Raw genomic sequence first — 27,942 nt, 5'->3', positions numbered from 1 at the left:
ATCCTTGCCAGGTGTACAACTCTGTATGGCTGGATTGCCATGTGTATGGATAACAAGGGTAAAGATCAGATTCCTGCTACATGCATTAGTTCATCTAACTAAAAACTTTTTTGTAACTCTGTCTTGCTGGCAAGGAACACTGTAACTTTACTAAGAAGCAGAGCTCCTCTTAGTCCTTCCATATCAGTGTGGTCTTGTCCATGGAAACTGGTAAAAACCATCACAAGTATGATTGAAAACTAATTCTTAAATTCTAAAACAATGAGCCTATGTCCATCATTATTTACCTTCTTTTTTCCTACAAAAAGCCTTTTAAAAGAGTATTCTTTAATATGTCATTTATAACAAAATGCCAATAACATATATTACATTCTGAACAGTTTTTTTTTTTTTAATGAAAGTACCTTCTTTTCCTTTTTTTTGCCAGTCCTGGGGCCTGAACTCAGGACCTGAGCACTGTCCCTGGCTTCTCTTTGCTCAAGGCTAGCACTCTTCCACTTGAGCCATAGTGCCACTTCTGGATTTTTCTATATAGGTGGTGCTGAGGAATCAAAGCCAGGGCTTCATGTATATGAGTATTCCCAGCCCCTTAAACTTCATTTTAAAAGTAAAGCAGCAGCCTTGGAAGAAACTCGAACAAGATTTTGTACTATAGAACTGGCACATTTTCTAGAATTTCGGACAGGGTTTTATCTTTCTTAAGAAAGAATTTCAAATGTCCTTTCATTTAATACCCATAAATAAGATGTTAGAAAGTGGATTATTCTTAAATTTTGCAGACAGTGGTCACTGTATTGCAGATATGTTTAGAAGTTGTGAATCAAGCTTACTGATTTTTCTTGCTGTACTGCCAAAGAAAGCCCTCATAAAGGCATCCACATTCCTACCCAACAGTTTACAAGTAAAGTGTTCTTTAGAACATTCCTGCATTTTGCTAACATCAAATCTGAGGATTGTGTGAACCAAAGTGTTAGGAAAGAGTTTTTCACAAGCAATTGATTGTAAAAAAAAAAAAAAAAAAAAAAAAAACCTATTTATAGGGGGCGATTATTGAAACAAATTACCCCCAACAAGAAAAATAGAGGAGCATATGTTCTTTGGGAAGGAAAGACAGGTGATATATGATATGCTGCATTTGTATTCCAGATAGTAGGAGAGGAAAGACTTGTGTGAGGAAAACTGAGACTAGAGTTTGAGGCTTTGGAATGAATTCCTCAAACCATGTACTGCTTTTCTTAGAATGCAAGTTTCAAGACATGAGGAGTTGTCTTAGGTGACTGGTTAGTTCAAGGAAAGTCCTTCCTCTTAATAGATTTGTCGCTTTCTCAACACTCAGATAAGGCCTGTCTGCAATTTGTAACAGTCACCAGAGGAAGAGAAAGTCAGGCTGTCTGTGAAGTATGAGCCATACTGTTTGGTGGCCCCTTAGCAGGTGATCAGAGACCACACCCTTTTGAAACAGGGGCTCCACACTGACGTCCAGCTCCTAGTACTGTGTCAGATTTCTTCTCAACATTTTACTTGTTGCTAAGTTACTACAAAATAGATGTTTCTCCCCTAATTATCTGTTAATTGAGATGTAATGAGTGTCCATTACTGAAGAAATGTGGGAAGAGTATTGGACATGCCCCTGAGTGGTTGAGATTTGGCTAAGGTCACAGCTTGAAACCATTAATCAGTAATTACCATTGATCAAAACTTTAAACCTCAAGACAGAAAACAGCTTATGGTTAAGAATAATTTTAAGGTAATAAATTCATTTGAACATGCTTTTGGAGTTTATTTAATTGGATTTTAACTTGACATGTGGACATATTTTATGAGTGCTAATGCCTAAATCTTGACTAACATTTGACAGAAGTTTGTCAACTGAAATGCATTTAAATTGTCTGGGTTTGGTTATTTTATGCAGAAAGACTTTAAGTATTTTAGGTCTATTTAAAAAGTAAGAAAATACCCATTCCCATTATGTCTTTTGCAGGAATATTTTCTCAGGCATGAATTAGTTTACACTTTAGACGTCAGCGCATGTTGTTATCAAATCTGCTTATATACAGAAAGTGGACTTAAATGTCAGGAGCCTGATTAGCTTTGTCATAGAAAGTAGTGCCATACTGCCATCTAGTGGACTTTTCAAACCAGATAGGAATTTTAAGTTGAAATTATCACCCATGTGCATTCTATCTCCCACTTGTGTTTAATGTAATGTAAGAAAATATAAATATAAAATATAAAGAAAATATAAATATAAAGAAAAGTTCTCACCAAATTGGTAGGATCATTTGGTAGGATCATTGTTAGGACCATATTTTCTTTTTAATTGTCTTTAATGCAAATATCTAATTTTTATAATATACAGTTTTGTTATTCACAATTGTAAGAAAATATTTGAATTATTTCATTGATGAGATTCATATTGGCTGACTATTTACTAATTTATAATACCTTTCTTTGAAAACTGATAGTTATTCTGCTATCATTTGTAATAAGCAGCTTGAACTTGCTTCTTTTCAGGTATCTGTCTGACCTTCATGCACCTGGTGACCCTGCTTGGCAGTGTATAGGAGCCCAGCACAAGTGGACCCTTCAGCTCATGCACAGCTGCAAAGAGGGCTACGTGAAGGACCTGAAAGGCAAGGAATTCTCTTCTTAAATGTCATGTCAGGACACTTTAGGAATGTTCCTGATTTGCTTGACATCTTTCACTGTCTTCTGTGTGGTTGTTTTGTTGTTCCCCAATACTACTGTTTAGCATTATACCCAAGAGTGGGTGATAGAAGGAAAAAACAAAAACTTTTTAATATATCAAGGTTTATGGTTGACTAGTAGGTGTGACAAAGGTTTATTCTAAGGAGTGGTACAACGTCATAGGAACATGATGCTGTAGGAATCATATTAGTCTTCAATCAATGTGAGTCCCATTCGTTGTTTCATCAAATACATGGGGGGCCTCTGCTGTGTTCCAGGCAGTTGCCAAGTGCTACATAGACAGCTGTGAATAAAACACACACAAGGCATGTTTTATGAACTTAGCAGAAGAAAGGAAAGGCATTAAACATGTAACTAGCCAAATAAAAAAGTTGAGACAGAGATAAAAAGAGAAACAGCAGGATATTCTGAAGGGTAATTGAGGAAAGTACACTAGGAAGCTGTCTCAGGAAGGGTCCATATTAGCTAAACACTAGAAATGGCGTATTAGGCAGGCTCCATCCTAAGAGAAGGAGCTACCTGTGTGTGTTAAGGCCCCAAGATAAGTTTCCCCTTTCATTGGGCAAAGTGGACTTGGAATTGCCTTCTGTGCAAGAAGAGATAACCAGTAGATAGTTGTTTGAAAGAGTGATATGAGCCTTAGAAGTTGATATATTCACTCAAGATCAACAGAAAAGGAGGGGAGGAGGAGGAGGAAGAAGAAGAAGATGGGGAGGAGAAGAGGGGGGAGAAGAAGCAGTTGGGAGCTGGTGTCTCACACCTGTAATCCTAGCTACTCAAGAAGCTGAGATCTGAGGGTGGTGGTTCAAAGCTAGCTCGGGCAGGACTCTTATCTCCAACTGAGACTCGTATCTCCAATCAACCACCACAGAACATGAAATTGTGGCTTAAAATGGTAGACTGCTAGCCTTGAGCAAAAAGAACTCAGACAGTACCCAGGCCCTGAGTTCAAGCCCATGACTGACAAAAAAAAAAAGAAGAAGAAGAAGAAAATCAAGGACAGAATTTTGAAGAGCTACAATGAAGGTAGAAGTTACAGTAGAAAAAGGGAAGGCTGCAGAGGAGATGATAAAAAGGCAGATATGGGGTTGGTGGGAAACAAGAGAGCACAGTACCATGAAACAGAAGAGAGGGTTTTCACACAAGGTTTAAGATACAATAGCAGAGTAAAATGTCCTTTGGGCTGAGCACTGAGGTTGCCGTTGTGACCTTGGCTCCTTAGTAGGTGATGTAAACTAAGGAACAGTGATGGCCTTCAGTCTCGGCAAGGTCAGGGAAAGTAATATGAAAGCAGTCCTGGCACAGAAAGACATAGGAGAACTGTTCATCTGTAACATACTTTTTGCTTTGTTGATTTGGATTTGAGTACTTTTTAGTTCTTACTCTCTGGAAATGTTTGTTTTTGTTTTTATTTTCTTGTGCTAGTCATTGGGCTCAGGACCTGAGTACTGTCTCTGAGCTGCTTTTGCTCAAACCAGACTAGATCTCGACCTCTTGAGCCCTAGCTGGCTGTGGCTATCAGCTGCTTTGGTTGACTTCAAACCATGATCCTTAGATCTCAGTCTCCTGAGTAGCTAGGATTACAGGCATGATCTATTGGGCCCTACCTAGTTCTTTCTTTTATGTTGGAGATCCTCTCATAATAATTGAGAAATTTTAGATTTGAAAGACATCTGGGAAATTAATTGTCTTGTTTACAAGTAGATTTATATCATATGTGAGGAAGGTGTCTCAAGGAAAGCCAGGCGACAGACCCACGCTCTACATATCTAGAATAGTGTCAGAATTAGGCACTGTCCAGATTTCTTCCCATTCAACCAGCCTGTTAGGAAAACAGGCTACATAACACCTCCCTGTGTTACATTGTTGAAACAGATACTTCATCAGTGTTTCTGAATGTGTTATGAAAGTAAACTAGCATTCATCTGGCAGGTAAAACAAACTGGTATTTGGCAATTAACAGTGAGCTAGCTTTACCTTAAACTACCCAAGCCAGAGAAGTTGCTTCTGATTTCTGTTGCTTTTGATGTTGTTTTGCTATACACAGTGAATTCCATTAAGGAGATTTTGTGCAGACCTAATTAGTAAACTCTAAAGTCATACACTGGAAGGGTGAGATACTGCAGTCGTAATATTCAATGAATGTATGTGAAATGGAACTTGCAAAATGGAAGAGATGAATGGGATTGGGGAGATGGGGAGGAATGATTAAAGGTGTGACAGTGATCAAAGTTTATGTTCATTAACTGACCTGTTGAATCAAACCCCTTTTGTATTAAGGACTTAAAGATAATTTGAAAGATACATCAGGCACATTCACACACACACACACGCACACACACACATACACAAGTCTTACATTAAGTATAAATAAATTTCTGGAGAGTGAAGCTTTGTGGGACTTAGAGGCACAGCGGTGAAGATGGACCATCATCAATCAGCTGATGACACTTTTGTGTCCGGATCTAACCCCTCTGCTTGGTGACAGAGTACTTGTTTGCTCGGCAGTTTCTAGTTTCCCTAATTTGACTGTAGCTGCCTTTGGAATGCTCAAGCAATAAAAAGGTGAATAATATTTCACTTGTCAGAAATTGCTTAGAAAAATTTGGCCCTCAAAAGATAGTGCTTGCATTTCATCTAGTATTTTGTTGTAAAGCTACATTATCTTTTTTAAAAGTATATTTTGAAGCCTAGTTTTTGTTTTTGTTTTTGTTTTTTGTTTTTTTGGCAGTCCTGGGGCTTGGACTCAGGGCCTGAGCACTGTCCCTGGCTTCTTTTTGCTCAAGGCTAGCACTCCGCCACTTGAGCCACAGTGCCACTTCTGGACGTTTTTTGTATATGTGGTACTGGGGAATTGAACCCAAGGCTTCATGTATACAAGGCAAGCACTCTTGCCCCTAGGCCATATTCCCAGCCCTGAAGCCTAGTTTTGAAATGAAAATTTGTTGCCTTTCAAGTCTGTTTAAGTATGTTTAAATTCTCCTATTATAATAACTGTGCTTGGATTGTTAACACTGGAGAAGAAAAATGACTAATTGTTTTCTTTTGAAGGTAACCCCACAGGTAGAGTAGAAGAATTAGAACAATTTTGTGAAGTAAAACTATCAAGTAGATAGTCTGTAAATATTTCCAGCAGGAAAAGAATTCTTGGTGCCTTTTAAGTAAAGCTCCTCTTTATGTATGAATCTAAGAAATTCCCATTAGCATATAATTTTTAAAAAGATTTTGCTTGGTGGTTTGGTGGAAATGTTAATTGTATTTACTCTTGTGGTCCTTAGAGAAAACTTCTGGAACAGAGGTGGTGATAGATTGTCAGAGGTGGCCATCCTACATACAAAGCTGCCTTTTTCCAAGAAAGCCTCTTGTAGGTGAAGAATTCAGTATAGAGTGGGCCATAAGATGAGTATTCTGTCAGTACTGAGATAATCCCTTTTGTGGATTCTAGTTTTTGCTGTAATAATATACAGGAATGCTAGCAGGTGGTACTCTTCAAGTTACAACCCAAGGTTAGCCCCTAACTTCAACACACCTGGCCATCATTCCCAGATAGCCCTTGCTCCTTCTGTGGAGCCTGACACTGTAGCCTGGGTATGATCTTTTAGTTTTTCCACAGGAAGGGAAAGGAGGAGAAAAAACAAAAACAAGGATAAAATTAAAAGAAAACTTAAAGTGTTTGATTGCTGTATTTTTCTGGCGTGAACTGTGTGACCATTTGCTTCTGATTGCCAGTATCTTAAGCAGCCTACTTCCTGGCATCATTGCTCACGCTAAACTTTTATCACCTTGTAAGGATTCTTCTCTTGAAATTCCTGTGAAATTAGTCTAAAATAAAAGTAAGTCTTCAGGTTTCCTGCCAGGAAAAGCTTTTGGATAACCCCCCACCGGAGTTCTCAAACAAGATTTTTTAAAGGTAGTCTTCTGAAGTGTCTTTTCCTTTGTTCTGAAAGTGACTGGATTTAACTCTTCAGGTACTGAGAGAAGAGTCACCCATCTGTTCATAGAGTAGTCTTTCCCTTCTTTTGGATACAGTTTTTACTTAGGACTTTAAAAAAGACATTTAGATTGGAGCCATAGCTTATTTATAAATGAACACAAGTTTTTTAAAAACTGCAAGGCAGAAGGAAATATGTTTATACAATTTACGAACTTGGAAATAATATATTATATGTGAGTGGTTTATTCTGAATCATCATAGTAGACCTACTAAATATAGGTTGTGCTAAATATCTACCTTTTGGGGGTTAGAGATGTAGCTCAGGGGTAGGGCTATGTGCACAGGCCCTGAGTTTGATCCCTAGACACTGCAAAAAAACTATCTTTTTGAATGATTTCAGCATTCATCAGATTGTTAAATACTTGTTGAAAAAACTAAAAGTGTTTATGCCTCTTCAAGGACCTTAAGGTATAAGAAAGACCATATTTTCACCTGAAAGTTACAAACTGTGTGCATAAATCATTACATCTTATCTACAATTTTATGAATTTATGCAGTATTATTAAACTATAATTTTTCTTGATCTTTAAAAAATATAACCATGACTTTTGTGTACACATTTTTATGTATATAATTTTAGGTAGATTTCCTGTAAGTTAGATCAATTTGCAGTATCCATTTGGAAATGGACAACAGATAAATTGAATTTTCTTCAGAATGATAAAAAAAATCTATACGTAAATAGACAGCAAAGTGCATTATAATATATGTTGTATTTAATAAAATTATAATGTATAGTTAAAATTGTAATATAGTTGTATACTAACTAATAAGGTCCCTTTATGGAGTTTATTTTCTAGAGCTTAAAAAAAAGTTTATTTTCAAATGTTTATCACAGCATGAACCCAGAATGAGAGAGGTTGATTTAAAGAGAAGAAAAGGAAAAAAACACAGCTGCAACAAGCACAGATATGCGATAGTAGTTTGATTCCCATCTGCTCCTTATAACTCAGTCCCTTCCATGTTGGGTATGTACTCTGCATGCAGCTGCCCCCTGGCTGACTTCTGGGAGAAGTGCAGGTCCCCTGAACACTTGCTCTTATTCGTGTTGAGACAAGAGGATCTTTTTAAAATTGAAATGTGTATAGGGACTTTATTTGCCTGCATTATTTACTATTTGAAAGATATATAGGAATATGTATACATGTATATGTATATACAAACGTGTATATAATAGATTCGTGAAAGGGAAGTAAAGGGGAGGTTTCAGTTCTTTATTACAGTCAAAATTATTTTCTCTGCTGCAAAGCCAGAGTTTTGAGTTTTTGTTCTTTCTTTGACATTTTTTCAGAAAAAGATTTCACATATCTTGAATTAGTTTTAAATTGTATGTATGTATATGTGTGTATACAGAAATTGTCACTGTTGTTTGAAGGTTTCTATACATAGTTTTAATCACTTGAATGTAAATCTGCAGGTTTTTACACAATGAATGTAGATAGGTATTAAAGCTAAGTTGGAAAGCCAGTTTTGTCCTTCAAAATAAAGTTTATACTAATAATAGTAACTTAGGCACTCTTTTGAAAGGTAAATCTAGGACTTGAGAATTTGGTTTACTTTTGAAACAGTACTTTGGATCCTGTATAGAGATGACAGCTATTGAGTTTCAGAGGAAATGTACATTAAAGTCTCTATTTCTTTTACTTTATAATACATTAGTTCACCTTTATTAAATCAGACAGTTAATGCCAAAAGGACCGGTTCAGTAGATTATCATGGCAGCTGGATACCTTCTTGGCTTATTATTTATCTTACAGAAGACATCTTACAACTGGGAAACATTTCATGTCTCTGTTTTCTCTCTGTCACAGAAAGAGAATTTTGACACTAAAATGTCAAGTACATGCTAATTCAGTGTGTACACATTATTTGGTCACTTTAATATGTTATTATAAGTACTTTAATTATTTTGACATTTTGTAATAATTCTTTGACATATATTCTTAATTTTCTTTCTCTACATAACATATATAACTACCGGAGTATAAAAGACCTTAATAAAAACATGAATAATTTTGACTACTCACCCTCCTTATTTTAATTGTGTATCTATGAATATAATATATATTAAGTAGCTATATGTATATAAATGTGTATATGTATACCTATGCAGATATATGTATACATATACATACATACATGGTTCTTCTCCCTGGCCAGTCTAGCTAATAAATGCTTCTTGAAAGTTCACATCTTAGCTTTCTTTAAGAACATTTCCTTTTCTGAACTACTGTTTTAAACTATATGGAAATATATATTACAAACTCCCTGGAACCTGGCAGGACAACCCAGAAATGTCATGAGTTAACAGGGGAATGTCAAGTGTTGACTCCTTTGCTTTGATTTGGATTCGGTGATCCTCTTTAAATTGAATAAATTTCCTTAAATATCTAGAGAGAGAGTCACAAGATCAAAAAGAGCATTTTTATCTGTTGACACAGGTATAGTTAGTAACAAATTCATAATGCTCCTGATTTGGCATTGAAATTCTTCTGTGTAGTGTGCTTGAAAGGACTCCCATCCTGTGGTGTTTGGTCAACAAGCAACAGTGGGTGGTCAGGCTGCAGGACAGGACAAGGGCCCGCTGTGCACAGGAAAATGTGTTCAAAGGTGTTTAAGGGCAGTAAGGAAGTCAGCCGCCCTTCTGAGAGTCCAGGATTGTAGATCAGTGTGGCCCAGTATTGTAGACTGTGAGAAAACTTGCTGTATGAGGCATGAAGGATGAGAAAGTACAACACATTTATTCACCTGGCCTTGCATCTGCACACTTGCAGGAGGAACTCTCCTTTGCTCTCATGTTGTATGGAGCCAGTTAAACAAATACTGGCTATTATTTGCATTTAAAATATGAAAAAAAAATTGAACTGTAAGAGTCGAAAGGAGTTTATTGATACATGATAAGGTTTCCTAAAAGTCATAGTAGTCTATGTATTAAGCACCTTAAGATAAAATCTTCTTAAGCTCTTAATTTTTAAAAACTTGATGGTTGTAGGATACGGTTTTAGTACAGATCCTTAATTCTGGAAGCTTTGTGGGAAGGCTTTTGAGATCTGTAGGCTAATCAAAAGCTGAAACATTTACCTAGTAGAAATTTCACAGCTTTTGGAAAAAAGATAGCAAATGTTTCAATTTGTTTTTAGTAAGTTGTGAAAGATAAAGTCACTAGAATTACTTCACTAAGATTATTTCATTGGTATTCTGGAGAAAATAACTTCTTAAACAGCCTCTCATTTTTCCAACTATTTTTCTCTAATTTGTTAAATTTTTTTTGTTTCCAAGAATTTCCCAATTTGATGCTTATTGGTAATTCATGTAACTGCTTAGTCACAATTAGAACAGCAATTTCCTTTAAGAGTGTTGCTAGCACAAGTTATAGATAGAAAGGTTCTATGGAGAAGTCAGATGATGTCTCTTAACTGTTAGTAGTGAAGAAACATAGTTATGTGTGTATGTGTTGAGTATTAATAAGTCTTTAACCTTCAAGAATTGTACTTATACCATGTTTCCTGTGAGTACCAAATACAATTTTAGAACCAGGAACATGATACACTGTTGTTTTTTTGTTGTTGTTGGGTTCTTTTGTTTTTTTTTTTAATGTTGTAGAGTTTTGTGCCTGAAGATTTTGTCTTCAGGTAATCATTACTCTGTAGTTATACCTCAGTTAATGTTGATAGAATGCAGTGAAATTATTTTGATCTACATGTATTTATTCATTTGAGTATATTGGTTACTATACCTAATGTAAATAGCCAAGCTATAAAGTCCATAACATATAATATTAAATTCTAATTAAGTTTTCATTATTACCTGTTTGTTACCTTTAATATTTTTGTGGTATAGTTTCCTGTAAAGGCATACATTTCACATTTGCTCTATCTAGAAGTCAACTTTTCACACATGCAGACAGGATGTGGTTAGTGTTCTGAATTGTCACCAAGTCAACAGAATGAACATGGCTTTTATCTTATTCATAGTGTTCATTGAACACTTTACCTTCAAACTTTCACTCTGAGAATCAAAATTTTATAGTTAATTTTTTACAAAGTCTTTAATTAAAAGCATCAACTAACAAAACAACTTGTTAGCATAAATTAGTTATATTGAAGGGTCCTTATAGTATTTATATACATGCATATTTTGCACTTTGTTTAAATGTACCCTGTTTCTGTTACTCTTTTTTCCCCCTTATACTTCTCCTCACTGACAAAAGTTTGTGTGTGTGTGTTTTAATTTCTATAATGTTGAGGATATAGCCCAATGTTAGTGTGAGACCTGAATTTGATCTCCTAGCACTCAACACAAAACAAAACAAAACAGAAACGTGCTTTTTTTTCCCACTGCCTCCCCCTAAGGATAGAGCAATTTTGTTTCTAGAGAAAATTTACTGCTGAGAAAGCAAATAACCTGTCAAATTTTGTATTAATGCAGTATTGGTTTGAAAGGAACAGTCAAAGAACAGTCAAGCACAGCTTTATTCTCTGTTCCCTACTAATGTTCTTTTGCAAGCTAGCACACCACAGTTGTATGGATATAGTTGAATGTTGCCCTCACTTTTCACGGAAAATACACCAGGACACCATTTCAGTTGCACATCATATGTACATCATAAGAACATGATATAAGAAACATTTCCTATTACTTGTGTATAACCATTTATAACCAAATGCTTTGTATAGTGTATGTATTTCTCTTAAATATACCATGAGATGGAAAAATAGGTTGATTCTTATGAAATATTTTTATCTTGTTTTATAGTAATACTAATTGTTAAAACAATTTCATATTTATAATTGTTTTGTTGGATAAAAATATTAAATCATGCCAGGCATTGGTAGCTCACAGTTATAGTCCTAGATACTCACTAGGCTGAATCTGCAGCCATGTAGAAAAGGCTATGAGACTCTTAACTCTATCACCACCCCATGCCAGAAATTATGTGGCTCAAGTGGTAGAGCACTTAGCCTTGAGCGAAAAAAGCTAAAGGACAGGACCCAGGCCCTGAGTTCAAGCCCCAGGCTGGCACAAAAAAAAATAAATCACATAATTGAAGTTTAAATGTCATAATCCTCAAGATGTTTTTGATTTTGTTTTTGACACTTGCATGTAAATACTTTGTGACAGCTGATATTTAAAATGTTTCCATAAATTTTCAAAGCATAACTCTCATTGCTTGTAAAATAGTTTAAGACCTTTTTTGGATGGAAAAAGGAGCAAAGTGTTGTTGAGAGAAATGAATTTCTTTCTAGGTTAGTACATACCACATCACTGGTAAGGTTTATGTATTTATATGCAGTGATGCAGTGCCACCTTCTGGTCATTAAATTCAAAATGTGTTTCATATGCCCATTGACTTACTCTAGTGCTGTTCCAGTTCCCTTCTGCCTGTTGTTTGCTGCTGATGCTAGACTTTCAGTTAAATAATTTCCTGTTTAGCTTTCTATTGCTGGTTTCACAAGGAACTGATAGTGTGGTTTCTAATGAATAAAAGTATATTACTAGTATAGCTTCTATTAATAAAAGAGTTTTGAAGTCCAAGACTTGCTTAAAATACATAAGTGATTATTTATATATTAAACATTTAAAGCTATCAAATAGCAGTTGTGGAGAGACATCATTTTCTGAGGATCTGCTTAAACAATAGTAATACTTATAAGAATGGAAAGTAGTAAGTACTTTCTTCTGAATCCAATTTTTAGTCATGAAACTTACAGAAGCAACTTGTGACATTTTTATTTCATTTTTTCAGTTTTACCCACATTTTTTATTAGCATCAAGTAATGGTACAGGGTTCATTTTGACATGTCCTCCTGTATGTATACAATGTATCTTCAGTACACTCATGCTCTCTGTCACTCATTTCTCCTCCTCCCTTCACAAACCAATCTTAACAAGCTTCATGTTCTATTTTCACATATATATGAATTATTCACATATAAATATGAATTATTTTGACCATATTCACCTTCTTTCATCCTCTCCATTTGTCATCTCCCCCCAATTAGTAGCTTCTCTTCTGACAGGAACTGTTTTAACATGTAAACATTCTTTTCTTATAGTTCATATATATGTATATATATTTGTGTGAATTATGAGTTCTTTTATATATTTTAATGTGATGATAAGTTTAAGCCCTTTTGTGTTTCTCATATCAGAAAATTAATTTTTAATATTAACCTCCTGAATTAATACAGAAATGGTATAAATTTCAAAGAAAAATATTATCAGTCATTAAATTTTCCACACACCAACTCTGTAGTTAATATAGAAAAAATCAGTTATAAATATATTGTTTTCTCACTTCCTATATTCTGTTTAATCTTCCATGCATGTGACTTAATTTTTGTTTTAACATTTTAGATTATACAAATCTTATCTTAGATGGAATAGATGTTTTCCCAAGTAGGAATGGGCATATAGCATTTTGCACTATGGTCAGAACATAGTCTTCAAAACAGTTGTATCCTACTTTAAAAAATATTTCCAAATGACACAATTTCTGCTTCTAGCCTACTGAGTAGAATTATGCTAATACCATGCCATGTAGAATGGTCCATGCTAGCAGGGTCCTATGAAACCAAGCCTTCTTAATTACCTAGTTACTTAATTCCATCACACCCACTCCCCAGGATCTCTGCATAGGATGTTGTACTCTTATCTTTATTGTTTTTGTATTCGTTTATTTTCTACCTCTGCCACAAGAATGTAGAGAGCTTGAGAGTAGGGCTTCATCAGTTATTTATTACTTTATCCCTAGTTCTGTGATTCTGGCACATGTAACATGTTCAGTAAATACTTGTTATTTAATAGCTGTTATTATAGGAAGCAAAAGATCATCTTATTCTCTTATTAAAATAAAGGAATAGCTTGATTCAAATATTGTTATTTTCACTTATAAATGTATTTTTTAACTTTAGCACATGAAAATAAACATGTGAGCTTAAAAATTATGTTAAAACGTAAAATTGGGGAGAATATAGTTCATCATTTTAAGAAATCATCTCTGAATTGTCTAATGATGAAGGGGAACACAGTGATAGAGCATTTAGTTCCCACCCCCAAGAAGACAGTGATGGGTTTTGGAGATAAGCAGTAAGTGGCTGTTAATAAACATCAGGACACAAAGTTGAAGCTGGTTGAGTTGTGCACATTCCAACTGCTGTCAGGGCAGAGGAGACAGATAGCACTGAACAGTAATAGATAGCTGTACAGGAAGAATAATTCACGTTCAGTCTTTAAGCACTGATGTTTAAGTAAATGAAGATGAAAGATGAGTGAGTCCTGTTTTATGGAGAAGATAGCAAATAAGGCAAGAAATATTATTACAACAATATTAAAGTATTATTACAATAAATACAGACTTTTTTTGTCCAGTTCTAGGGCTTGGCCCAGAATTTTAAACATTCTAGTCAAGTGTTCTGTCACTTAACTATGTCCCCAACCCTAAACTGTTTTTTGTTTGAAGTGTGTCTGTGTTACCGAGTCTAGCTTCATATTCCTCAGTTCAAATTATCCTCCTTCCCTCAAGCCTCTTAAGTATCTGGGCAGCAGGTGTACATTTTTCTGTTTGTTAGTTGGTTGGCTTGTTTTTGTAGAAGGAATTTTCATAGTAAATATTCTGCAAATGTTCATTGAATTCAATTTGTTGTAGAGATCTTCAAATGCTCACCTAGAGGTTAGCGTGGGTTTTTATATTTATAGGCTTCTATATAGAGGAACAAAGCACAATCTTACTACTTAAAGTCAATGTTGGTATGAATCCCTTTGGAGACATGGTATTTTCATTCTTTATAGCTCTTGAAGTCCATTTAAGATAAATGATTTCTAGATTCTCAGGGTAATTGGATTGGAAAACACTGGTGAATACTGTATCCTGAGAGTTTTCTGGAGGACTTTTGAGAAGAGAGCCAACAAGGCAATGTTTCATGTGTTTCCTAAATTTATTTATATACGTGTCTACTTATCTACTTATTTGAGCAAGCAGGGTCTTGCTATATGACTAGTTTTGAATCTACAGTCCTCTCAAGTGCTGGAATTAGAGGGGTGTATCCTCACACCTACCTAGAAAGCAATATTTTAATGTGTGATTAACACAAGAGCCCAAAGAGAATATTTTGACACTGGTAGAATGTTGGAATATTAACAGTGTGGGGAGAAAAGTATCTAAATGAGGTGGCTGGCTTCAGGAATAGAAATACGGAATCAAATTCCACATCCTAAAGAAAGAAATGATGGGATTTACATGTAAGTTGTGGCAGTAAAGAAGGAATTGAAAGATTTATGCTGTAAAAGTTGATGAGTCTACTACATTAAATGTAACAGAAAAGTGAAAATATGTAGCATTCTTTTCAAGTGACAAGTTGTATTGTAAGTGACTTTACCTCCTAATTTTAATTCTAAAATGAAATGATGCATAAATCCTATGTGGAATTTATGGGATTGAGTCCTTCCAGTCTGTTATGGGAAATAACTTAAAAGTTATTTAGGGGGCTGGGGATATAGCCTAGTGGCAAGAGTGCCTGCCTCGGTATACCCGAGGCCCTAGGTTCGATTCCCCAGCACCACATATACAGAAAACGGCCAGAAGCGGCGCTGTGGCTCAAGTGGCAGAGTGCTAGCCTTGAGCGGGAAGAAGCCAGGGACAGTGCTCAGGCCCTGAGTCCAAGGCCCAGGACTGGCCAAAAAAAAAAAAAAAGTTATTTAGGATTAGAGGTGTTGCTCTATGGTAGAACCCCAGTCTAGCACCATGAAAAAAACGAAAAGAAGAAATGGAATATAAGCTTTTAGAGGAAAAATTTTAGATTTTACGTAATGAATACTTTGAAAGAATGGAAGAATAGAGCAAGAAAAGGCCTTGTAGAATTAGTGCAAACTAAGATTATATTATTGAATATGTGGGAATATCACTTCTTTTCCAGGAAACCCAAGCCTGCACAGCCCCATGTTGGATCTTGATAATGATGTGCGTCCCTCCATGTTGGGCCATCTGAGTCAGACAGCATCACTGAAGAGGGGCAGCAGCTTTCAGTCTGGTCGAGATGACAGTAAGTATCACACTACCCCTAGCTACTCCTTCCCTTTGTTTTGTTTTTTGACTGGTAGGCTTGTGATTTAAAAACTCTTCTATCTCTTACTGGTGCTAAATATTAGCAGCCATGATAATTTTTACATAACCAGGAACTCCCCAGCAATGCATCCGCCCACATCTTCCCACCTCAAGGATCTCACACCCATGCTGCCTGCTGCCTAGGCATGAAAACAGCTTTGTAATCATTGATGGCTAGGGTGAGGTCCACTTCATGTTATTCACTGTGACTACTAGTGCAACTCAGTTCAATCAAATTTAATTTCTCCAGAGTAATTACTTGAAATAGAAACACACATCTTTGTTATTAAAGAAAAATCCATAAACTTTGTGATTTCTTTATATAGATATATATTTTTTATTATCAAACTGAATTATAGAGAGGTTACAGTTTCATACATTAGGCATTGGATACATTTCTTGTACTGTTTGTTACTTCGTCCCTCATTCCCCCCTCCCCCTTTCCCTTACAATCCTGCCACACTCCCTTCAGTCCTCTCTCCATTTTAGTAAGTTACTCTTGACTTTTGCTCAGCACTGTATCATGTGGCTTTTTGACAATATGTTAGATTTTCTAAGAAAAGAAAATCCAAATCCATTTTTCAACTTTAATGTCAGAAGTTGGATTAAGTATACTTAGCAAGGATGAAGAAAAAAGAACTCTATTACATTCATACTTGCTATGAAGAAGAACTTGCAGATAATAAAAATATCTAAGAGAACACGGTCCTAAGAAAAGTTATGTCACTGATCAGGAGGCTGTGGAAGCCCAACTATTTTCCAGCAACCTTGATGAATGAATGGGAACATATTAAGTATTTACAGAAATCCCAGCATGAGAGGATTACATTCATGTCCGCTACTGGGGTGAACTCAGACAATACTTTTATTGGTTAATCTGCCAAAATAAGCAGTCTTTTGGAATTGATTTGCTATATTTTTATGTATGACTCATTAAATAATTTCCTTCATAAAATCACTTCAATTTGACTGCTTAATGGATTTAACAATAATGAATCTGAGTTAACGTTCTATTTTTTATTTTGTGTTTTGTGTTTTTAAAGAGGAAGTTCTTTTTGTGTGTTGTGCTAGTAGTAAGCCTTGAACTCAGAGCCTTGCAGCCTCAATTGCTTTTTCTCTCAAGGCTGGCACTCCACCACTTGAGCTACACCTTCACATCTGGCTTTTTGCTGGTTAATTGGAGATAAAAGTCTCATGGACTTTTCTGCTCAGGCTGGCTTTAAAGTGTGATTTTAAGATCTCAAGCTCCTAAATTGCTAGGATTACAAATGTGAGCCATCTGTACCCAGCTGGGGAATTTTTTTGTAAATCAGTGAAGTCAGTTGTCCGCTTATCTTTTGTGCTAGAGATGAATCTTCGTGTTGGACTACTCACAATCTTACTTGTAGTGTGTGTGTGTGTGTGTTTGTGCATGTGCTCACGTGTGCATGTTTAGAGTAGAGATATGTAAAGGTACAACTACCTACATAGGTACCTATATGTAGATGATACATGTAGGGTAGAATGCATATGAATGGGAGAAACATATGTGCATAGAGTTCATGTGTATAGGTACAATATATATGTATAGGTAATAAGCCAGATTGTACCATAAAAGGAGCTAGTTTAGATTCAAGGAAAACCAGAAACTTGGGTTATGCTTAGATTGTTTGTACTTTAACTTCCTAGTAAATAAGTCTAGACCTTGCCAGGCCAGCCATGCTACTAATGGGAGCACTTCTCTACCAGAGGGAAAAGAAATGAGGGTCCTCTGGGTGCTACTGTGCTCAGGATGCTAAGTGAGAAATATAGTTCTGCTACGTCTCCCCAATCAGAGAGCCCAATGTGTGTTCAAGCTAGACTATCAGGCTATCAAGGCTACTTCTCCTGAATGTTTTGGTTTGGGGCCAAGGCTATAGGGAAAATATGTGCAAAAAGATCAATATTCTTGATTCTAAAGTGTATTCTCAGGTATTTTGTTCTTCTCTTCCTTAGCATGGAGATACAAAACTCCCCACAGGGTAGCATTTGTGGAAAAATTAACAAAGCTTGTTTTAAGTCAGCTGCCTAACTTCTGGAAACTCTGGATCTCATATGTTAATGGAAGCCTTTTCAGTGAGGTATGTATACGGGTTTGACCATAGATGGAGCTAAGTAAATGATTATTTCTAGTCTTAAGATTTTTTAAGAGTTTGAAGTGATTTTTTTTTAAATTTGAGGCCCAATATATGTAGCCATTTTTGTATATCTTAAGATTAGTTAAAAACATTACAGAGCCCTAGTACTTTGTATCTATGTGACCATGAGCAAATTGCTTATTGTTTGGGGGGTCTCATCGGTAATAGCGTAAGGTTATCTCAGGAGATGGATGCATGGCTTACATGAGATGGGACAAGTAAAGAGAAAGGGAAAGTGATGATTTTCCAGGGACTCAGAATTGAGCATCATGTCATTAGGACAAGCTGTGGATGATGTTATTGTGTGGTAGATTATGAGCAAATGATAAAACAGGCACATAAAGTGTGCAGCTTGTGCATGGGTCTGAATTGATCTAGATAAATGAGGTATCTTCGTGGGAAAAAATGTAAATATCAGGTTATCTAATCTTGTATTTCAATATCTAGCAGTTTTGTTGAATGTCTTGATCATAATTTACAGATGTCCCAGTTTACTGATGGTTTAACTTCACAATGGTGGGAAAATGATACACATTCTGTAAAATTGTACTTTGAATCTTGATAACTTCCCAGGTTAGCTATATGTGGTATCTGTTGTGATGCTGGGCATCAGTCCTGAGATGACAAGAGCTAAATTGAACACAACTCCCAGATGTTGAGAGACAACAACAAATGCTATCATGAGCTATGTTGTAAAGTTACACATAAATCAGGGGTTTTAAATGTTACTCGTGGGGCTTGAGCCTCAAGGCCTGGGTGCTGTCCCTGAGCTTTATTGTTCAAGCTAGTGCTCTACCACTGAGCCACAGCTCTGCTTCCAGTTTTCTGATGTGTCTCATGGACTTTCCTGCCTGGGCTGGCTTAGAACCTTGATCCTCAGGTCTCAGCCTCCTGAGTAGCTCTGGTTACAGACATGAGCCACCGGAACCTGGCTTTAAATGAATGTTTGACTTAGGATATTTCTGATTGATGATAGGTTTATTTTTAGGATGTAGAGGGGCATTTAACTGGTAGAGTAAAATATGAACATAAAGTAATGAGCAAGCCTGTGTTGCATGTGGAGATCAGATGCATCACATTCATTTTCATGCCAAATGCTCCATGAAAGTTTTTGGAATGTAGACTTCAACCCTTTCTCCTAGCTGTTCCCAGGGCCGCCTGGTATTTCAGAGTGTGAGGGCAATTGGACTTGGCAGCACACAGAGTATGTACAAGGCTAAAAACCATTTTTAGCTTTTGGTACAAAGTCAGTCTTCGTTATATAAGACCCTTCCTTTCAGTGAAAAGTGGGTGGGATTTTGTTACTCTAGAGATCTGTCCATCTCTTTTGGCCATGAACATAAATTCACATTGATATTAGAGAAAAATAACTGTGCTCTGAAAATGCTTTCCCCTCTTTGTATAATTAGTCTCTCTTTGAGTTTTAGCTTCTTTTAAGTCACTAAATGCCTAGGCCACTGTTTATATGATTGACTATCTGACCCATGAAATTTAATGAGAAATAGGAAAATAGTCTCACATGATAAACAGCTGCTTGTTGTAGAAAATCCAATCTTGACTACGACTTGCCAGTATATTTTTCTTTTTGTAGCCAATATATTAATAACTATATAATCAAGTTTTCAAATACTGCAGCAGTAGATATATTGTTCTTCCTTTCTTTGTATCACTTGGTTATATGTAAATTATTAAAAAATTAACTCAGCAGAGGACGGTTTTCTTCCATATGTGAAATTAGGATGTGATTGCACTTCATAAATGTACTGTTGCTTATTTCTGGCTTAGGAAGCAAGTGCTATATCTTCAGCTTTGCAGGTGTCCATAGAAAAGCTTTTCCAGTGCTCTGCGTTCATGTGTCCTACATCAGCTTAGAGCATTGCATGACCCACTGTGCTAGAACAAGTGAAAATTTCTTTCACTCTGCACAGCAGAGAATAGCTCCATAATCTGCTCACTCCATTCTTATGCAGTTAGGTGCTTCTACACTGTGTATACACAAATAGTGCATATTCATTTTCTCACTATAAAATCAGTATTATACCAGAAATATCCAATGAATGTCCCTTACAGAGTGCCACCTTTACTTTTCTGTGTTTATTTCCAGAGGCTGGTTTGAGAATTCAGAATTAACCTAAGTGAAGTGGTCATTAAGTAAGAGTTATTAAGAATGAAATTTATCCTAGGTCTGAGGATGTAGCTCAGTGGTAGACAGCTTGTCTAACATGTGGTATGTCCTGGATTTAGTACTCAGCACTGAACAAACAAAACAGTATCTGAAATGCATTTGACCCAGCACATAGTAAGTACTCAGTGAAGAAAATTTGGTAGCATTAAAAAAAATAAACATTGAGTGATGTCAAGGTAAGTTAGGAAATGGATTTCATACTATATATCCAACTGAGTTCTGTTTTCCTCACTTGGATAATTTCCTGTAGGTTCCCCTACATCAAATGAACAGAAGTTGTTTTGAGTCATCATAGAATCAGGAATTCCTCAGGGTTTTGATCTGAGACAGTTAGGTAAAAAGGGAACATTTTCCTTCCTCATAGGTTTTTTAGCTACTTATGGCAAAAATACAAATGAAATATTTGGTTGTAGATGAATGATTGTAATCTTCAGAACTCATGGACATTATTGTTGAAATGCAAGACAATTAAATTTACTGAGTTGCGTATGTTTATGGTATTTCCGTCTATGTATATTGGTAAACTTTTCCTCAAAGCTGGTAGGAATAATTATTAAGTATAATGCTCTACCAATTTAATTATGTTTATAAACTTACTTTATAAACTGTCCTCTGTTGAAAGGTTTCAAAGGTACCTGGAGGAAAGGAGTTAAGAGGCTGGGTAGCAAGAATTAGAAAGTGTACCCAACCTGTCAATCTGTGAGGGAGACGAGAAACTTTATGACACTGAAGTGCTGGGCTTTGGAGAGCTGATTCTTAATCTCATTTAAGACAGCTTTATAATACTCAAAAACAGTTCACTTAAAATTTTCTTTTTCTTGTTTTATAATCAATCTTGTTTGATTTAATAGTTCATCCGTTAAAAAGTTAGATGAAGTTTCCAACAGTTTAAAAAATAGTCAGTTCTTTAAACCAGTGAAGCCCATCTGAAGTAATGTGAATCAAAACAGTGAAATCTAGCCGTTGATCTCACCACAAAGTAGTTTTGGTCTGTGTGTGCAGGAAAGAGTTAAAGTGTTTAGTTAACGAAATAGTTAATAATAGATTAAGATCTCACCTTCCAATAGGTTTTAAATGTGTATTTTTGAAAGAAAATCTTTAATGAAACCAAATAATTGTGAGATATTACTGATAGTCATTGTAAAAGTTATATAACTCATGGAAATTAAATTTTAGGTTCCAAACTTAGCTTTTCTTTTAAGGGCAAACTATGAAATTCCTTGTGTTGAAGATACTCAGCTCTTCATTGGGTTAAAAACTATTAATTGCTGTTTTGTTATAAGTTTTATAATACATTCTTTAAACCTTTGTTTTACATGGGTTTAGAATCAAATTCCTGAAATTTACAAAATTATTGTCCAGTAGATGTTGAGATGTCATCCTATATTATTCTTAAGTATTCCACTTATTCAAATTATATTTCATGTTCTTATATAGAAGTGCTAAATCATTTCTTAGTATTCTAAATTATTTCTAAAAGACAGCTAATATGTTTTATTTGTTTTTCAACTTTTAAGACTGCTGAGAAGTCAGGCCAGATTGAAAGAGCAAAAAATGTAAGGCAAAGACAAAATGATTTTAAGGTAAGTTAGCTATGTGTGTCTACTTTCCCATAGGATAGGGCTTTTGAATACAAAGTTAGTATCTGAATGATGACAAATATCCTCTGTTTAATTTGAACAGATTGATGACATTTTACTACAGTTTTGTTTCTCTGCTTTCTAGAAAATGATCCAGGAAGTAATGCAGTCTCTTGTGAAACTGATCCGTGGAGCTCTACTGCCCCTCAGCATCCGAGAGGGAGAGGGGAGGCAGTATGGAGGCTGGGAAGTAAAGTCAGAGCTCTCAGGACAGTGGCTTGCTCATGTCATCCAGACCTTAAGGTAAATGTGGTCACGTTTTATTAAAAAGGGTGAATATTTTTGTGTTTTTTCAAACCCATTCAGTGTGTGGTATTTAATACATATGATAAAGATGAAAAATCATTTATCCTCCTCTCTGTCCTATCACCTTCTCTACCTCTACTTCTTACTTGTCCTTTAATAATGAAACAATCTTTTCTGGTGTGTATATGGCACCTAATATGTACATTATTTCTATTGCTTAGCTCAGTATTACTGATACATTACAGCCATATTTATGATTTTATTTTGCCTATCTTCTACTTAATGCTATAGATCCTGTGCTCCCCAAGGCACAGGTACCATATGGGGAAAGGATGATGGGAGCTGTTTTGGGGTCACATCTGCTCACTTTCATTTCATTGTGTTTGTTCCATAGGCTTACTTATGAGTCATTGACTGCCCTTGAAATTCCTAATGACATGCTACAGATTATTCAAGACCTTATTTTAGATCTCCGTATACGGTGTATCATGGTCACATTGCAACACACAGCAGAAGGTGTGTTAAAGAAAATTGATAATGTGTGCTTGATAGTAGTTGTGTGAATATATCACCTTTTTCCAGGTTCTAGATCCTTGAAACAAACCTTGCAAAATGATGCAGAAGTTATGATAAATGTATTTGAAAATATTTAGGATAATAAGGCAGATGATAAGTAGAAAAAGTAGGATATAAAATTTATATAGAGTATGAATCTAGTTTTGGAAATACGTGTATATTTTAAATTTTAATGTACAAATATTCAATGTAAAATTGGAAGAAAGATGGGTTGGGAATGTGGCTTAGCGGTAGAATGCTTGCCTAGCATGCACAAAGCCCTAAGTTCAATTCCTCAGCACTATATAGACAGAAAAAGCCAGAAGTAGCACTATGGCTCAGGAGGTAGAGTATTATCCTTGAGCAGAAAGAAGCTAGAGACAGTGCTCAGACCCCAAGTCCAAGCCCCAGGATTGGCAAAAAAAAAAAAAAAAGAAGAAGGAACATTAGCAGTAATTTCATAGTTACTAGAAATTATGGATGTTTCTCATTGTGATCCTTTTTTGCTCACTCCCTAGCCCCTCAGAAATCTGAGCCAGCCTGACACATTACATGCTTGGGCAGGTGCTAAAAAACTTAGTAAGAATTGTACTGTTAATGGAGAGAATCCAAAAGAGAATCTACATTGTTCCTTAAAAATTTCAAAGAAGAAATGCCAGAGAAACATCACTTTAAGTCATCATTAAGTTTAGCTTGGAATTCTCCAAATTGGGCTGTTCAGTAAAAGATTTTGTTCATATTTTACTAGAAAACTACAGTAAATAGTACACATTTAAAGCCTCAAGTCTACTAAAATGTTATTCTATACTTAGTTACAAACCTGCATAAATGAATTAAAAAGCATAACCTTTTATATAATTTTATCTCTGTAAACTACAGTACAATAATTATAATAAAATACTTGTTTGCTTGTTGTCCTGTAGAAATAAAGAGATTAGCTGAAAAGGAAGACTGGGTTGTTGATAATGAAGGATTGACTTCCCTAGTAAGTTTAAATTCTTTTCCATTATTAAAATTATATTAACAGAAAGAATATGCTCTCTGCTGTATAATTCTGAATTGTTTCTGAAATAGAAAATAGGCTTATTAAAGCTGTTTTCTCGAAATCATTTTTTGTGATACTAATAACAAGTCTTTAAAAATAGTGAAAACAGTGTTTTTTGTTTAGAGCAATTGTCTTCATTCTTTATCAATAAACTTGCTTGCATTGCTTTTTGTTAACTAGATTATGCTTAATTAAATATTGAGTAATGTTCAGAAAATTGAGACAAAAGAACTGGTGCAGTGGCCTCTGAGTTAAAACAAGAACAAAACAAAGAAGTATAATCTACAGCTAGTTTCATAGGTAGGGCAGCACCCAGCACTGTGATCATTCATTCCACAATTCTCATCTTTTCCATTGGATTTTAGGATTTCCAGATACCTTTGAAAATAGTTTTCATACTCTCTTACCTGGCTTACAAATCCACCTAACAATCCTGTAGGTAGGTGAGTCACGTGCTGAAATGGCCCAGCAGCATACTTTATAGGAAACACTGGCATAACAGCTCAATCGTGCAGCCTGTGCCCAGGACCCCTCAGTCTCCTCTGTGAGTCTTTTCACCTTCTTGCCACCAGCCTCTACTCAGGGTCACCCCACCCAGGAACATAGCTCACTTTTCTCAGATTGCATTCACATGTCTACACTCTTAGCAGCAGAGTCTGGGAAATGGAGATTTTTTTTCAGCAGAACATGTGTCTGTTTCCAATTTCTGTCTTTCTTTAGCAAGAACTTCTGAGTTTTGCCTAAGATCACAAGTACAGCAAGAAATGTACTCACTACTTTACATATGTAGCTGTAACCCCTCTGTACATCACCTTGACAACCAATTTAAATTAAAAGAAAACTAGAGTAAAATAAGTTGGCCCTCTGAAATTTACAAGCCAGTGATGAGTCAGGTTGATGAGACAAGCCCTCAGTAGTATTTCCTCTTTTTCTCTAATTTCTGTACTTTTTATTAATATCTTCCCTTGAGAGTTGGGCAGTTTTTGTATTGTTATTCTTCCCAAGTTCAAGATTATATATGTTAATACACATAGATATAACCATACCTCACTTTAACAGTTTAGATTAAGAAAGAAGGGCCTACTTTGAATTTTTAATTAAATCTTACTGAGTTAGAAAAGTGTGTGTGTGTGTGTGTGTGTGTGTGTGTGTGTGTGTGTGTACTGGGGCCTGAACTCAGGGCCTGGAGCTATCAACTTTTTTACTTAAGGCTAGAGCTCTACCACTTGAGCCATAGCTCCTCTTTTGGCTCTTTGATGGTTAAATGAAGGTAGGAGTTCTTATAGACTTTCCTACCTATGCTGGCTTCAAAATATGATACTCAGATCACAGTCTTCTGAACAACTGTGATTACAGGCATGAACCACTGGTGCCCAGAAAGTTTAATATTTTTAAATTAACCAGGCATAATTCTATTTAAATAATAGTTTCATTGATGGTCACAGTTTTTGTATTTAAGTAAGAACTTTTTGTAGTTGATTCACTAATTCCTTAGAGGAAATTATGCAACACCTTGCACAACAGTATAAAAAGATAAAATGTAAAATACTTCAACTATTTTAGTTTCATGTTGATTACATATTTGATATGTTGCATTAAATAAATTGTATTAAAAAATTTTTTTAGTTTTCTGAAATAGTGACTGGAAAATCTGGAACTGAATCTGTGGCTCATGTCCCCTTGTGTTGGACAGAGCGAGAGGAGTGTGCTAGAGCTCAGAACCAGAGCCTGTCCTACAGAAGCCCTGCAATCTTGATGCAGGCATCCTTGAAGAAAAGTACAACATGGCTTTATAGAGTTATACCTCAGCATTAAATGTGGTGCTGTGTACTTCAGTGTTGTATGTGCTACAAAACTTGGAGTAAATGTAAAGGATTTTTCTTAGTTAAATTGATACTTTCAATAACTAGGACACCATGATAATCCCTTAATTTTACATTATTGCTGATATTTTAAAGCTTTTTTAAAAATGAGAGCCTGTCTTGATTACCATTAGCAAGCTTGAAGGATAGGACAAAAAGGTATCTCTGGGCCATTATCAGTTTCATAATGAGCCCCAAGTCAAACAAGTGTGGCAAATGAGACATTAGGTTACTTAAATGCCCAGTGAATTAAGCTTTTCTCAAATTAGTTTTATGCAAAAGAAAAAATGTTATATTATCAGTTTGAGAAAACACAATCTCAGTTGTGACAGTTCAATTTCACTAAAATATATATAACTGACATATATTCAGTCATCAGCTATGTAGCAGACATTGGCTTTAAGTCCCTCTTGGGTCAGTGCCTCAGTGTGTATGTCAGTCCAGCATGAGCAATCCTGAGACCTTCATTACCTAGGACTACGGGTTTGCCTGTTATCAAAGGTCAGCCTCTGTGAAAATGACTGGAATTACTAGAGAAACTTGTTTGTTTGACCACCTTAGTGCAGTTATAACCACAAAATAATTTCATATTAAGTATGTGCAGGAAAGAAAGAACTAAACACAGTAGGCAGAGGGAAGGAATAACCCCCAAGAAGTAGTTCTTCTGGAGTCAGCAAAGTCATTTTCTAGTCAGCCTATGAAGAAAGAAGCCAACATGGGCTTGATACTGCTTTACTAAGTGTTTTAGCTGATGGAGGGTACTCAACATAGAACACAAGTCTGCAGTTCAGCTCTGAGTACTTTAACCTAATGAACATGTAAAATTCAAAGACTTGGAACAATTACTTAAATGTATATTTTCTTAAGCTAAGCTGATCCCATCTGTGCGGAATGTAGTTAAAACAGTTCATCCCTTCCCTGCGAAGCACTCCTACACAGTGGGAGGTGGGCTTCAAGCTTTGTCACCATGGTGGTCCTTTCTGCTTAGTACTACCTTTGATTAGAGCTGCACCATGGTGCTTCTCACTGGAAAGCATCCTGTTTTCTTTTCATGTTGAGATTGCTTTTTTAATTTGGATAATTCTTAGAATTTTCTTCTTTCTGAAGAACTGGGATGATTCTGATAAGTTATTGCAGTCAACTAAGTTGGATGATTCACTGATGGCACATAGAGATAGTTGTTTCTTTCTATTAAGAAAAGGCAGTTGCTTAGACTGTCATTCACTCTACTTAGCTGAAAATGCTCAGTGAGCTTTCCAGTATTCCTTATCTCATCACTCTGTTGATGTGCAAAATTTAAAAAGTCTAGTTCAGGCTGGGAATATGGCCTAGTGTCAAGAGTGCTTGCCTCAAATACATGAAGCCCTGGGTTCGATTCCCCAGCACCACATATATAAAAAACAGCCAGAAGTGGTGCTATGGCTCAAGTGGCAGAGTTCTAGCCTTGAGCAAAAAGAAGCCAGGGACAGTGCTCAGGCCCTGAGTTCAAGGCCTAGGACTGGCCAAAAACAAAACAAAAAAATAAAAAAGTCTAGTTCAGTCTTAGTGCAAGAAATCCAGTGGACGTAAGTGAACATCAACATCATCTAAGTGTCCATAGTTGAAGTATGGAGTTTGGTCTTGATATTATAGTTTTCACTGTGTTCTAATATCTTACATTTTTGTGCTTTATGAGTGAGACAGGTAGGATACATGAATAATGTGATCAGCATTTTTTTTTTCTTTTTGGTAGTGTTGTGGATAGGGGCACACATATGATTAATAATAATAACTCTGAAGTATTTTTTCTTTATTTTTTCTTTATTATACCTATCTCCTCTTTTTGTACTTCTGAGTATAAATATTCTATGTGGTGCCTTGTGGTGACATCAAAATGCATTAGTAATATGACATTAAATCCCAGGCGCTGTTTTACCTAAACTCAAGACTTTTGTCAGAAAATAGATGAGACTTTTTTTATACATATGCAGATGTCATTTCCTTTCCTTTTTTTTCCCCAACCTTACAAGGAAAACTGGTGTGTATGTTAACGAGAGGTTCTCACTCTAGATGTTTGGCATAGAGCTGGCTGGTTGAACACTGATCTTCCGTTTCTCGGTCCCTTGAACAAATCTCAAGCTCCTGACCCATCTCTGGCATCCATGTTGATCTCCTAAAGTTGTGGCCAGTATCCTTGTGTGGACCCTCCATCCTTGTGGTTTCTCATTCCCCTCACTCCCTATGAGCTTCTGCGTCCTCTATAGAACAGATCCTGCTTCAGCACATTTTTTTCAGCATGTAGAGTTCCAGTTGTTTTCTTCATGATGCTTACTGCAGTTTGCTAGTGCAGTTTTTTTCATACTAATTTTGATTGTGACTTTTCTAGTGGTCTTCACCACCTAGATTAAGCACTTAATGGGAACTCTACCTGTCTTACTCACTCCCACGTCATGCCACATAGAGCTAAA

At 35.9% G+C, this 27,942-nt stretch overlaps 1 protein-coding gene across 3 annotated transcripts in view; it reads left to right on the top strand.

The window, feature by feature from the left end:
- Positions 1–27,942, top strand: part of Exoc2 (exocyst complex component 2) — a 173,988-nt gene that overhangs the window by 79,080 nt on the left and 66,966 nt on the right. For all 3 annotated transcript variants that reach the window (XM_048348507.1, XM_048348510.1, XM_048348509.1), the window contains 7 exons: positions 2,515–2,633; positions 15,619–15,744; positions 17,781–17,905; positions 21,665–21,730; positions 21,873–22,030; positions 22,428–22,549; positions 23,512–23,573. In XM_048348507.1, coding sequence (XP_048204464.1) covers positions 2,515–2,633; positions 15,619–15,744; positions 17,781–17,905; positions 21,665–21,730; positions 21,873–22,030; positions 22,428–22,549; positions 23,512–23,573 — 778 coding nt within the window. The remainder of the gene's footprint in view (positions 1–2,514; positions 2,634–15,618; positions 15,745–17,780; positions 17,906–21,664; positions 21,731–21,872; positions 22,031–22,427; positions 22,550–23,511; positions 23,574–27,942) is intronic.

Source organism: Perognathus longimembris, chromosome 6 (assembly GCF_023159225.1).
Source record: "Perognathus longimembris pacificus isolate PPM17 chromosome 6, ASM2315922v1, whole genome shotgun sequence".
Classification (NCBI taxonomy): Eukaryota; Metazoa; Chordata; class Mammalia; order Rodentia; family Heteromyidae; genus Perognathus; species Perognathus longimembris.
Note: the sequence above shows the minus strand (reverse complement) of the source record. Positions and strands in the feature narration are given on the sequence as shown.